The sequence below is a fragment of the Candoia aspera genome, chromosome 2 (assembly GCF_035149785.1).
Source record: "Candoia aspera isolate rCanAsp1 chromosome 2, rCanAsp1.hap2, whole genome shotgun sequence".
NCBI lineage: Eukaryota > Metazoa > Chordata > Lepidosauria > Squamata > Boidae > Candoia > Candoia aspera.
Window position 1 is genome coordinate 262,959,769 of NC_086154.1, and position 14,788 is coordinate 262,974,556.

Consider the following 14,788-nt stretch of genomic DNA (forward strand, 5'->3'; position numbering starts at 1 on the left):
CGCATTCGTCCAATGGCGCAAATGCAAAACATTAGCTAATACTGCAACCACACTTTGGGGGGAAAATGTCAGCTGGAGAAACACGATAGCAAGAGCTATCGGGGGGGTGTACGTTACAAACAAATCTCAGTGAAAAATCCCGGCAACGTTGGGGTTCTGCTAAAACCAGAAAAGTTTTAGACCATTCAGACCCACGGAGAACTTCCCAAGTGTACAAGCAACAGCTGGCAATTTCCAAAGTTGGGGTTTAGCATCGGCACAGAAGAAAAACGGAAGTAACGACTAGGGTGACATTACGTGCATCACTACGCCATGTCAGACCCAGCATGTCCTACGCACCTGGAGATGAAGTCATTTCTAAATTAGACCCAGTCAGACTTGTGGAAAAGCAAGGAATTCTGGGATCAAATATCTGTTATTATTCGAAAGATTCTTAAAGTGGGCTTACTACTGAAACTGCTTCTCTTGGTTCTGATGGATCGACGGTTTGAGAAGCGGAACGGGACTCCGTTTTTACATACGGCAACAGCAGCAAGACTCTTCTACGCCCCAAAATGGAAAACTTACAAATCCCTTCAATGGAGGACTGGATAATTAAATTAATAGAATTGGCAGAAATGGCTAAACTGTCAGCATTGATCAGGGAAAATACCGTAACTGGATTTGTTTCTCCTTGGAAGCCACTTTTGGACTATTTGCTTGTAACAGAAAAAAATTGAATTTTGATTTTGGGTTTTGACAATTAAACGGTTTGATTTTACGGAAATAATGTTATTAAAAGTTTAATTAAGAGATTAACTTTTTCATATCTGTGATGAAGGAGGCTAGGAGTCACCTGTCTTTTATACCTTTCTATCTATTCTTGCACTGTTTTAGCTTTACTTGTTTCTTTTTAGATCTGTATTCTATCTATTTTATATTCTGTATTTTGTATTTTAATTATACTTTGAAAAATATTAATAAAGCTATAATAATAATAATAATAATAATAATTAGACCAAATGAAACCTGACTTTGTTTTAGATGAAGTGGCCAACTCGTATTCTGCAAAACCAGACAAGGTTAACAGAAGTAACTCTGGTCCCGCTGCCCCTGCATAAGGTGTTTGGTTACAAGTAATCCTTGCTTAACGACCACAATTGGGACTGGAATTTTGGTTGCTAAGTGAGGTGGTCATTAAGCAAATGACTCAATTTTATGACCTTTTGTGGTGGTTGTTAAGCAAATCACAGTGGTTGTTAAGTGAACCATGTGATCGTTAAGTGAATCACACAGTTCCCCATTTATTTTGTTTGCCAGGAGCCAGTCGGAAAAGTCAAAAATGGTGATCCCGTGACTACGGGATGCTGCAACTGTCATAAATGCAAATCAGTTGCCAAGTGTCCAAATTATGACCACGTGATCGTGGGGATGCTGTGATGGCCGTAAGTGTGAGGACCAGTCATAAGTCGTTTTTTCTAACACCGTTGTAAGTCTAAACCATCACTAAACAAATGGTTGTTAAGCAAGGACTCCCTGTAGCTTAGGATTCAATGTATTCTGGGAAGCCAGAAAACAGGATAAATAGCCACATTAAAGTGGGTCCATCTCTTTGGGGGGTTTCTGTTTTTCCCTACGGATGTACGGGGGAATGAAGTGAGTGTAGAAAGGGTGTGGTGCTACATCTGCCTCTGGTGTGCTGACTCTAAATGATCTATTGAGTTTTTTCTCCATCTTGCGCTGCTCCAAAGTGGAGCTTCGGAAGGGCCATTACTACTGGTTCTTCCCCCCAACGACACAGGTACGAGTGTTCTAGCCTTACTTGAGCATATCAGCATTAAAGGGCTGGGTGGAACCCTTTTTTTAATGGAAGGGATTCGGATGCAGCTGTGCGCATGAACGTTGCTGGAATATTGACAAGCTAAATGCATAGTCCTCTGAGGATGCTAAACAAGAACTCCTCTTGGTCTCAGACCCCCTCAACAACCTGAGGGACACTAGAAGTTGTAATTCAGCAGTTTCCTCGAAGACTGCATGCTCCCCACTCCAGCAGCAATGCCTTGGATTTCCTGTAGAGAGGAACAAGGATGCTTGTTCTTTGACCTGGCCCATGTCTTCTCCCATCACGATCTATGCTGTCCTTCTTTTGAGAGGGAAATAAAGCAGAGCAGTTCTCTTATTGCCAGATACTAAACCCGGACCACTATTCAACGTGAGAATGAGAAGCGGGTTCATAAATTGTAGCTTCCTGGAGTGGACGTCAAAATCACGACAGGTTCTGGCAGACGTCAAGGCCTCAGCCCTCCTCAGATTTAACCCAAGCCGTGCTTCTTAAACCCAATCCCTGTTTATCTCTTCTATTGTAACCTTCATTTTCCTTTAAGGAAGGCAGAGGAAGAAAAGTGAAGCTTTAATCAGAATGAAAAGCAATTTTCCAATTGTTTCTTTGGCTACAAAGGCAAAAAGATTTAAGAGTTTCTAGCATACAAAGTCCTTTATTGGGGATTCAGGCTTATCTGAGCTGAACAGGTCTTTGGAAGGAAACAGGATGGAAAGAGCTTTCAATTTCCGTGTAATAAAAATCTAAGAAAATTCTTAAAAAAAAGTTATGGGTGGGAAGAATACAGCCTCAACATTTCTAATCACAAGCAGGATCCCAGATGATTCTAAATGGACCATTTTTCTGTCCGAGCTTCAACCATTTTGACCAGGCCTTTGCCCAAGATCTTGAAGTCTTCCAAAATAGCCTCCACATTTGGAACCAACATTGACTCAGAGCTTAGTCTGGACAGCATCCTTCCTTTCACGTTTGACACCTGGTGGGAGTAAGAGATGTAAGTAAATGGCTTCCAAGTATGGATCAACTTACACACTGCAACCAGTTCTACACTGAACTCACCATGGTTTAGAGCTCCAAAATGAAGCCGACGGCCTGAATAAACAGGCAAACTATGGATTAGAGCAGGGTTTTCCAAACTATGTTCTACAGATCCCTAAGGATCCACAAGAACTTGATCGATTCTATGACGGACTAAAGGGAAATAGGAAAAAGGAGTATTTTCAGCTAATAGGTCCTATTGCCTAAAAAACATCTGAAAACCTCTGGTGTGAGCATGCAAATACTGCATTGTAACCAGCTGTGCTGGCTGAGGATGCTGGGAAATGAAATCCAATACGTTGCTAGAAGATGTCTGGTTCAAGTGGCTGATCTTTTACTTACTTCACATTAATGTTCTAGCTGTTCAGCATTCCCATTTCTAAACACAAGGGTTTTCAGATATAAGCAACAGGCCCACGTTCATCTAACTGGAGTCACCATAGCAAAACCAGGTTGCAAATCTACCTCAAAACAGGATTTGAAGTGAGTTTTTTTAGTGCTATTGCTCAGTCTTGGAACAATCTCATCCAGCCAAGCGGTTCCTTACCTTTCTGATCCAGCTAAAAGAGTCTGATTTGACCAGACTTCTCAAGAGTTTTACTGATATGTTTTGAAATATCCGGTTGCTTGAATGAGATAATTGCTCGGGAATTAGCTGGCTGAGTTGCTTTGTTAAAATTGAGAAGCCAGAGAGAGAGAGAGAGAGAGACCTTTAAATAAACCACATTCTGAAATTAATTCCTTGGTTGATAGCAAAGCACCCTTTCTCAGTTTGAATGCCACACCAGGTCACGGTCGTCTCTGTGGTGAACTGAGGCTCACTCGCCTTTTGAAGCAGAAGCTACTGTGGGGAATTAACAGCTTTCCTGATAATGGTGCCTCAGCTGATACACCACGGCAGGTGGAATTAGTAGATGAAGAGGAGGAGAACAAAGATGAGAGGATTGCGCGTAGCTCTGGCCTTCTCACTCTGGTCTTTCTCCTCTCCTGCACACATGTCCAACTTAATGACATTTTGAAACTGCCCAGCAATTCAGCTTCCTGAGACTAGCACAGCATGCATCCGTGCCAGGCCCAGCCCATGAACAACGAAGAGTCAATCCAGCCAAACTTCAGTTCTTTATTTGCTCACACAGTATAGACAGGATCTTGCCAGACTCAAGCTACTCTACCTAATCCAAAGGGAAATAACCTGGGAAGGGTCTAGCAGGGGGCTCTTCTGAACTTCTCAGACTTCCCATGTTCTAGCTCCAGGCTGTGTTTTCTCTTATCTTGCCCACCTCCTTGGAATGTGCTCCCTCCTTCCCGAGGACCAGCAGCATTACTGAACTCAATCACATCACCTCCCCCTTCAGAGAGACATTCCATCATAATTGGTTCTTTTCTACCTTAATCCTTGTTCTAGTTCACATATTTCTGTTTAGGTCATGGAATCCCCGATCAAGAGGCAACATTGGCTGAGTTCAAGGGAGCTTTTCAGAACCTCATCAAGTTCTCAGGGAACCCCGGGGTTCTATGGAACACCGTTTGGAAAAACCCTGCTCTAGCCTCTGCACATTGTGCAACCTGTGTTTCGGTGTCTCCATGGAAAACCCTTTACCATCCATCCCTCTGCAAGGAGCATCTTCTGCTTTAACCATCCTGGCATTGTTAAGAGTCTTCTCCTCCTGAGAACCAGTGCTTCCAGCTCAGGCTTCTGGAGGCAACTGGCTGCAGCTGGAGAAGCTGTGACCTTAATCCCCAAAAGGCCCTGCTGAGTTGACCAGGTACCCTCCTGGGCCAGTCCAAGGCTCCATACTTGCCACTACTAACTGGGGAGGCCACAGGTAGACTTGTGTTCTCCTCACCAAGACACACAGTCCACACCAGGATAGGTCTCAGCTCAGGAAGTTCCTGGTTCAAACCACATGAATTATCCTAGCTCCTTGACAATTGTTGCTTTCACAGCTCCCTGAATTCCCTTCCTTACCTCTCCCCACAAATCTGATCTCTCCAGTAATGTCAGATGACGACTTCCTCCCATGCCCTTTAGGATCGGCCCTTCAGGATTCAAGGTAGGAGTTCCTGTCATCGGTCCCTGCTGCCAACAATTTGTAAGCAGTTGGCCTCATACCAGATGTTCTTGCAGATAAGCCGACCCTCGAATGTTTAACCAAAATACCATGAAAAATGTACCCCCTGTGAATAAGCCATACCCTTTTCATGGTATTTTGGTTAAAAAGTCGAGGGTCGGCTTATCCAGGAGTACATATGGGACATAAGCGTACTTTAAAAGTGTATTACCGTATATGCTTAGGGATAAGCTCATCCACAGATAAGCTGAACCCAGTTTGGGGGGTATACTTTGGCACTTAAATTCTCAGCTTATCTGCAAGTATATACGGTAATTTTTTTTTTAACTTGGGTACAAGTGCTAGGTTTTCTTGTTCTACAAAATGGTTGAACTCTCATGAGAATGCCAAACTTCCTCAAGAGATGATACTAGTTAAATGTTATTTACCAACAGTAGAAACTAATTGGACACTGAGTCAAATCCCAGGATTGAGCACTCACCTTGAAGGGCTGTGGCTCAAAGGCTGAGGGCTTCCAGAGAACCCCAATAACTTCTCCTCCATATTTGTCGTAGAAGAACAGGGCAAAGTCACTGAAGGCTTCCTGCAGCAAGAAAGGTTTCATTAAAGGAGGTGCTCATAGGCAAGGTTAGCCGTTTCAATAAGGAAATTCCCGCCATCTCTGAATCTGCTCAATCTTCACACACACACATAAAAAAGGGACAGGGTTTGATTGCACAGTTGCAGTTGTCATCTTGACTTTTCACTCACACACACACACAGGATGCCCCTGCCTCGTATTTCATACAGGTCATGTACTTTCCCTTCTCACAGTCATTCTATTTTCATATTTGTTTCTTTCACTTGTTTCCTTTTCTGTGTCCATTTTTTCTCCAAGATCCACTCCTGGCCCTTTCAAATAAAGGTCTAGGACTCAGAACACCACTGTCACCTTTCACTAACTCTCTCAACCTCTCTTCAGAATCAGTGAGATCAGCCATGCTTTTATATTCATTCCTTTTCCATATGTAAGTATTTATGGCTATATACTCAAACAACATATTTGAAACAAAGCAATCTTTCTTTAAGCAGGTGATCTCCAAAAAGTATTCTCATTCAATGCTTGGGTCTTCAAATGACCCCACTGGTTTTTCTGAACTGTCCTCCTTTGTTTCTGCCCATCCACTCATGTCATCTTACAGGATAATTTTTTCCCCTGGATCACATTCACTTAGAATATTGCACATTTTTTCTCTAGTTCCTCCAGAACCAGAGAAACCAGGTATTGGAACATAATATGCAGCCCTCACCCATCTATGCACTTCTCCTCCACAGCAACTTAAACGACACCAGCTATGCTTCCGGCATACATTTCAGCCTTTTCCTCACAAGTAACCTACGTATCACCCTTCCGCGTGTATTCATCAACTCCACTCCACAGGATCGTAAGAATATAAGCTGGGCCCTGCTGGACACAGCCCAGCAGCCTGTCCTCACAGTGGCCAACCAACTGCCCAAGGCAGTCTACTGGTCGCCCAGCAGGTGGTCTTCAGAGTCCATCCCACTGCCGTTAAGGCTGGTCCACATGACTTCCATGAAGTCGTGCAACTCTCCTTTTAAGCCAGCCAAGCTGATAATCAGCACCATATCTCGTGGTAAGATCAGACCACCTTCATTCAGATGTGTTCCCTTTCCCCTTACATATTTTCCTTTCTTTCCTTTCATGCATTACTTCATGCTCTTCATCCTTCATACCTCTTAAATTCCAAGCTGCAGTCTTCCAGCTGCCATGAATAATTACGAAATGAACTGGTAGCTATTGACTTCCACTGCCTATCATGACTTTGGTGAAATGAGGCTCTAGCATAATGATTTTTAGTAAGACAGAGAAGGTGCAGACTAGGTTCCCAACTCTAGTTGCACCCAGCCACATACAGCATTTCCTGCTAATGGTAAGGAGAGTTACAGTCCGGTCTGGCACATTTTGACCACAAATGCAATCAAAGATCAGTTTTCTCCCGAGCTAAGCTATTCAGGTACTCTGATCTAGAGATTACCTTGCAAGCCAGCATATCGCTGCCTGCATTCCATCAACTAGCAGGTATATGCCTCATTCTGACACATAATCAGGAAACTGAGCATGTCTCAATCTAGTGACACATCAAAAACAATTCATAATAAAAAGTCATGTATGTGTTTAGAGACTGAAACACAAGGAGAGAATCCCTTTGGCGTCAAAGCTGTCGAGTCCCTTAGTAATCAGTAGGTTGCTCAACCCAGACCACAGAATTGCTTCAGAGATGTTGCCATCACAAACACCAGAGAAGAGTAAGGGACTTATCAAGCCCAAGCCACGGAGAATCCATTGGCATGCAACGGGTTTGCGGGTTGCTACCATCTCTCTTGCAACAGCCGGAGTTCGTTGCGAGAGAGGGAGAAAACAGGTTCCACCTCGATCTGTTTCCTCCTCAGGAAAAGACAGTTTCCCATGGAGCTCTTACCCCATTTCTAAAAGCTTCCTAATTAGGTTGTCTCTTGCTTTTTTTAAAAAAATAATTTTTATTAATAGATTTTACATAGATAATAAATACATTCAAAGAAAGAAAAAATGAAGACATATATAGCAAGATAAGTGTGAAAAGAAAAAGAGAAGAAGAAAATAAAACAGACAGAAAGCATGAAATATAAATATAAATATATAAATAAAGAAATGGCTTCCAACATCCGAGAGGATGCATTAGGTTGTTTCCATATCTTCTGAATCTCACTATGGCTTTAATAGGATGATTTTTTTTAATCCGTTCAGTCGTGTCCGATTCTTGGAAACTGCCTGGACAAGTCCCTGCAGTTTTCTTGGCAAGGTTTTTTGGAAGTGGTTTGCCATTGCCTCCTTCCCAGGGCTGAGAGAAGGTGACTGGCCCAAGGTCTCCCAGCTGGCTTTGTGCCCAAGTGGGGACTAGAACTCAGGGTCTCCCGGTTTCCAGCCTGGTGCCTCAACCCCTGCACCAAACTGGCTCTCAATAGGATAATTAAGAATATGTAATCTGACTGGATTCAGAGCAAAAAGCCAGATGGGCACCTCCTGATTAGCTTTAATTGGCTTTGGGACAATGTCTGTCATTACATAAGACTGCAAAAGGCTGGGAAGATATCACACACACTGTCATTTTGTAGAAAAGCAGGTATCACATGCTCATCCTAATGTATAAAATGGCAGAAATGTTCCCTGTGCTGAAGATAATGGAGGGAGGCAAACAGGAAATCAAAGACCTATTCGTTCATCCTGCTCAGCCATGAGACTCGCTTAATCATAGATTCCTGAATAAACCACAATTGGAAGGTTCCATACAGCTTGCTAAGCCGTGTAATCGGCAAAGCCAGTGATGGAATGTGAGGGCGGCCTTGGAGACCTTGAAGGGAAGAGATGCTGCCTGGGAAACGATCAGGTAAAAGGAAAGGAAGTCCAGGAAAGGGAACGATCTAAAGAAGAAACTTAGGAAAGACCCTTCCTGACCACTCAAGTGATAAATAGGGAGGGCGGGAGATTGGTCCTTTCAGACTTCCAAGATTCCGTTAAGGCAGAATTAGCTCATCTAGTCGTGTTTCCTGTCTGGTCTACCCGGGAGGGCTGACAAAGCTATTCAATAAAGATCTTTAGACTGGCTACAGGTTTGGTCCTAGAGGACGGAGCATCAAATGTCAAATGTTTTAATTCGGATTCCTGCACTGAGGGAGGTTAGACCTGGGGGCCTTGGTGGCCCTACTCAACCCTACAATGTGATGATTGTAGCTGCACTTTTCCAGGCCAGCTGCCAGACACTTACTCGGAGCTCCTGAAGGTAGCACTGCACTGGGTCATAATCCACCACTGGGAAAGAAAGGGTTTTTGCGGCACTGTTGCTCTTCAACATCCCCCGGCTAAAGGATGCGACTGGCCGGTCCACTGCCTCCAGGTGCCTTGGAATCTGCTTGAGGTTCAGGTGGATGAGGACATCGTAGAAATCCAAAGGAGGTCGGAAGACCATCTGCAAGAGAGAAAGCCACGTGGCTGTGGTCAGCAGATGAGAAGTGAAGCAGAGACCTGACATGGCCTGGAAGGTCTCAGTTCAGCAATGACATGGACACCTTAAATGGTTGCCCATTGTCTATGTTGCTGAAACCTCCTCATGGAAGGTGACTCCATAGTCAAGTTGCCATTCAGGAAGCAGTTCAGATGCCTTCACCTCACACAGCTGACCAGTTTTTAATCCATTAATTCTCAGAGGTGGGGGGATGTGACTTCCGATGGACGTTCCATCATTTCGGAAAGATGACAGTGTATCTCTAACAGTCTGAACTATTCGTTCTGTCATGGAGTACCAGCAATCATGAGCTAATTTTCTCTCTTCCCAAGATCTACCTGCTGAACAATGAACACATCCTTGCAGGAATATCCATGGGAGGGTCCAAAAAGGGAAGATGGCTGTACCATCCCCTTTTTGGACCCTCCCATGGATACTCCTGCTGCTGCTATCTTAACTTTTTGGACACCCTCAGTACCCCTGCAACCTCACCAAATGTATTAGCTAGGAACAATTTTGTCCTTAAGATACAAATGATCAAACATCAACTGTAGATGTTTGACAGTCATCCATCCTAGCCTTCACTTAGATACCTTTGACAAGAGTGTCTCTGTCCTAACCAGGCCAGGGTATATAGCTACATTATTTCTCCCTGTCACGTGAGGCTCAGCCTTCAGCTTTTGAGAAAAAAGTCTGAAAACGTCTCAGGAGGCCCTGAAAGGAATATGATGCTTCAGGCAATATTTATGTTGATTAGGAATACTTTGATTTATACTGCACTGCTACTCTGATAGATTGGCTTATATGCCCTGGCTTCCTCATAATTTAGACATAGTTAAGACATTTGAGAATTTCAAATGAAGACAGATTCTCCCTATCCAGTCCAAGTGAACCAAGATGTCCTGTTGAAGGTCTCCACCTAACATGGTGTGCACTGGAACAAAACAAGACAATGGACATTCCTTTGTTTGGAACATCCTGCCCCAACAAGGCAAGAGGTGTTTCAGAAGATCTTCAATGACTGTTATATTATTACTGCCAAACAGTTGTTACTACATATAATTTAGTATGATAAATACTATAAATCAGTATTACAATTTATCACACAATGTTTACGGTGTAATCACATTGGTATATTGTTATTGTTGCTCATGTCTACACTGCTTAGGTGCCAAACTACTCAACCAAATGTCAATATAACATCTGATCGAACTCGCTGCCATTTTGAAGACATCCAGAAACCCGTGTCAGCAGACTGCAAGTCGCCAGCAGGGAGGGGGAATGAGATTGGAGTGTGAAATATATTGTTTGGGTTAGATGCCCCTTGCCAAGGTCAACAGGCAGTAACTGTTCAAGCCATCTGCTGGTACGGGGAAAGGGTGCATACCTAGGAGGGGAGTGGCGGGGGGGAATAGAGGTTTGTGATTTTAAAGTGCAGAATACACGGGAAAAGGGCATTCGCAACTTTTTCCTTGTATCAGAACGCTTCGCTTCATTAAACAGTTAACTGAGCCCAAGTCTCTAGACTGTCATTGAGTGAATGCTCGGGCGGCTGGTTATTACATTAGGGTCCTTTAGATCGAAGTAAATAAATAAATATCCCAGGCTATTCCAGTGTCAGCAACCCATTTGAATTTAGCTACTTGGGGAAGCACACTGACAGCCTTCGCAGAGGCTGAGCTTATGAGCTTGAGAGCTCATGGCGCAGATTAACTTTTGTCCTCTCATTCATAGGTGGAATCCAGACCCAAAGGACAGGAAGGGGCAGGGGTGTCCACAGGGTATGGTAAAACAACCGAGATATCCATCACACATAAAAATAGGTAGAGCGTCAAGCACACCCTGGTGGCCACCATCTTGAGCGTTTTTACCACAGCCTGGAGATATACCTGGTAAGGGAAGAGGTCCAATGATGGAGCTGCTGCAGACAATGCTGGAAGGAGACAGTAGTAGTGAGATTCTGCTTGGAAGTACTTGGCAGTTTCCATCTTCTACTCTACCTTCTGAAGGCCTTGGAGGACCTGACTCCCACCAGCAGAACCTGGCTGTTGTTTCTGAACATGGTAAGAGACACCCTCAAGCTAAGCTCATCTGCTGATGACTACATGGAAGAAACCACACTTTTTCTCGGCAGCAACGTCAAACCGGGTTTGCCATGACCTTCTTCTGGATGTTTTCCGACTTCCCCATCCAGCTGACAGCCCTGGAATTCCCAGGACAGCTTTGAAGTCCAGACAATTTAAGCCCATTTCTGCCACTTGCACACAGCTCTTCAATCTTCTGAGAGTCTTTTAACTGTCAAACACGATTTGTCAAAGCTTACCAGTCTCAAAATATTTCCATGCCCTAAAGTCATTGCCCCAAATGGTCTCATTTCCAACCTGAACTCATAAATGATTATTTTCAAGATCAGAAAATGGGTTAGCTGGCTTCCGTGATACTGGAAGCAGCTGCCATAAAAGGGCTTCTGCATTTTTAAAAAAAAATTTCCATCCCGCCTTTCCCTAAGGAGCTCAAGGAGGCAAACACAGCAATTCCTCCTCTAATATTTTTCCACAGCAAGGAGCCTTTGGGGTAGGTTGGGCTGAGAGGAGATAACTGGCCCCAAATCACCCAGATTTCCAAGGCTGAGGATCACTGTAACTGGGTCTCGCTAATCCTAGTCCAAGACCCTACCCTTCTCTTGGACCAAATCCACACTTACCGTTGATGGATTCCAGAGGAACAGACTATAAAAACGCAATGCAATAAAAGCAACCCCATGTTCCAGCCTTCAATAACAGTAAGATTAAAAGCTTGCAAGACATTATCAAAAGGAGGGAGGCAGCATGTCGTCTGAAACGCTAGGCCTTAAACAAACATACATGAACCTGGTGCTGAAAGCATTTTCTGACAGCCACTGACAAACACATCAGTTCTTTGGGACTTGCCAGAGTTAAAAGTCCTGCAGGCTCAGGGTCACAGTAGAAAACGTAGGTACAGGTACTCCTCACTTAAAGACCACAATTGGGACCAGAATTTTGGTTGCTAAGCAAAGTGGTCATTAAGTGAATCCAACCTGATTTTACGATCTTTTTTGTGGCAGTTGTTAAGCGGTGTGGTCATTAAGCAAACTGTGTGGTCATTAAGCGAATCACGCAATTACCCATTGATTTTGCTTGCCAGAAGCCACCAGGAAGGTTGAAAATGGCAATCACATGATCACAAGATGCTGCAATGCTCATAAATGCGAACAGGTTGCCAAGTGTTCAAATTGTGAATGTGTGACCAAGGGGATGCTGTGACAGTCATGAGGACCAGTCATAAGTTGGTTTTTCCAGCACCGTCATAAGTCTGAACCATCACTAAACAAATGGTTGTTAAGCTAGGACTACCTGTAATGTATCAACTAATGGTATTTGGTGAAAGATCAATCTGATCTTAAGTCTTCACCAAGACTTTTTAAGTAGAATTACCTGCTGGAGGGTTGCATTTGATGCGGGTACAAAGAATACAGAGACCTGAAAGACCAAGTTAGGGAAAGGTCGTCTATCCATGTGGTCGCTAGGAGTCAAAAGCGACTTGATGACATATAATCAATCAATCATAATCAACAAGGAATACAAATCCATAATACTGATTCCATGCATCTTCTAACTTTGTACACTTTTACCAAGGCATGTCAACTTTTTTTTTTTTTTTGCCTTTGGGGCTGACTAGTGACTACACAAACAAGTGCATGCAATTTTGTTAAGCAGCTTTTTTGGATGTGCTTTGCCCTTGCCTTCTTCTGAGAGGGACTGGCCCAAAGGTACTCAGCTGGTTCCAAACCTTAAGACAGGGCTAGAACTCAGTTTCCCCGCTTCTAGTCCACAGCCTTTAATTACTACCCCAAGCCAGCTTATTACCTACTTATTACCATGATGTAAATCCTTTTGTTTTGAAGGGGAGTGGACTTTTTGGTAGAATGAATGAATAAACAAATAAATCCCGGACTAAAGTTACTTTCATAGTCCAGCCACAGAGATCTGCCTGCCTTAGATCCCTGCCTTGCAAGGCAACTGGTACAGGAAGGATCCAGTGAAGCCTGCAAATAGGAACAGCAGGAGTCTTTAATACATCTAAAGATTCCTGATTGGGCACCTTCATTTAAGATGAACCACACCTTAGAGTCTGAATGTTGCACCAACCCAAGGCACAAGTGAGAATCAAATGCGGCCTATGAAAACTTGAACAGGGTCCCAGGACCTGTAAAAGTTGTCATCAGATTGTAATTTGCAATGTGCCAGTAGGAGAAAATGCTTAATAACTGGAGAGATGAATGAACTATACAGAATTGCAATTCAATGCAATTTCAATCATACTCAGTTTTTGCTTTAGCCCCGCCCCACCCCTACCCAGGCCATGTGCGTCCTTTTCTCCCAAAAATGCCAACCGAAGATGAACCCCTTGCTACTGTGTGGGGTAGAAGGGGAGATGAACCCTTCGACATTGGCAAAGCTTGAGACCGTTGCAAAACCAGGGGTGTAGGGTTGGGTACAGCAAGTTCCCTCTGCTGATGGGGATTGGCAATTCTTCCCGCCCGCCCTTTTTAGTATTACTTTTGCTTAATTGACATCAGGCAGGAAAAAAAAAACCTAACCTTCCCCATTGTCATTAAGCAAATCTTCCAGGGAACAAAGATCAAATGTGGGACCAGCTCAGCCGCAGCACAGAATATGACCACAAATCACAAATCTACACACAAGCTGGCAGCTGAGTCACACACAGGCATTCACTGAGTTCATACATCGCCCACTCTGCCCTGAAGCAATCTGCTGTGCAACCCTCTTGGGGCCCCCGAATCGGCCTCAAAGAGGTCCAACGAAAAACCGTGCGCAAGGGTGCCTCCAGACAATGGCGTGGGGCAGATAGAGGAAGCAGCTGTCATTCTCAATCTGACTTTAAATAAAACTAAGCCTGGCTCTAAAAATCACACAATCACACATGTTTTTTGCTGATCCTGACAATCTAACAGAGTATTGTGCTGTGAGCAAATTCAACAGTTCAGTCTCTCTTTCTGGAAAGCTCATTCCCAGGAATTCAGACTCTTTAAAGGGATGGCTGTCCTTCACGTTTTCGGGAAGTACCACAACAAAAATCACATAAGCTCTCAAGCTTCACTTCAAACCTCCATCAATTATCAATAGTTAGTTGTGCAGTATAGGAATTTACATTCTACCCTCCTAAGAAGCGTCAAATCAGTGAGTATTACGGGGCTATTCAGGACACAACCCCCTCTTCAGTGCAACAACCCATGAACATTTCTATCTATGGTGCAATATAATGGCACAAGTTAGTCCATCTGGGCTCCTCTGGAATGGATGAAAATTCACAATCTTAACCTGTCTCCAGCAATAACTTCTAGCTCTTCAAGAACATTCAGAAATCTCTTGGAACGCGTCTATCCGTCTTATTCATTGTCTACTCCTTGCCAACAGTTATCACTTTTTCTAGTCCAAAGCACATGAGTTTCAAGTTCAAGGGAAGAATCATCCTTTCCTTAGTCCACTTTACTTGGTCTTGTGGGTCTTCTTGCATAGTATACTTAGTAATCATCTCCCAAGCCATAATGTGAAGGCATCTATCCTCTTTCTCTTGTTCTTCTTCAGAGCCCAGCTTTCACAGCCTTGCACTATCACCAGGACTGCATCCCCACCAATATTCCCTAGACAGCCACAAACTCTAATACGATCTTGGCTATATTATAGCTGAGCACATGCTTAACAAGATTCCTTTTTGGTATTATTGCCATTCTGCTCCTTCATGGGATCTCACGGCTTGAGTAGAATATCATGTTA

The 14,788-nt window shown here is 43.7% G+C and overlaps 1 protein-coding gene across 1 annotated transcript in view; it reads right to left on the reverse strand.

The window, feature by feature from the left end:
- Nucleotides 1–2,454: 2,454 nt before the first annotated feature.
- NOL6 (nucleolar protein 6) overlaps nt 2,455–14,788 on the reverse strand; it is a 64,410-nt gene continuing 52,076 nt past the window's right edge. The window contains exons 24-26 of the mRNA XM_063295892.1: nt 8,733–8,933; nt 5,411–5,512; nt 2,455–2,795 (exon numbers count right to left, since the gene is read on the reverse strand). Coding sequence (XP_063151962.1) covers nt 2,646–2,795; nt 5,411–5,512; nt 8,733–8,933 — 453 coding nt within the window. The 3' untranslated portion in view covers nt 2,455–2,645. The remainder of the gene's footprint in view (nt 2,796–5,410; nt 5,513–8,732; nt 8,934–14,788) is intronic.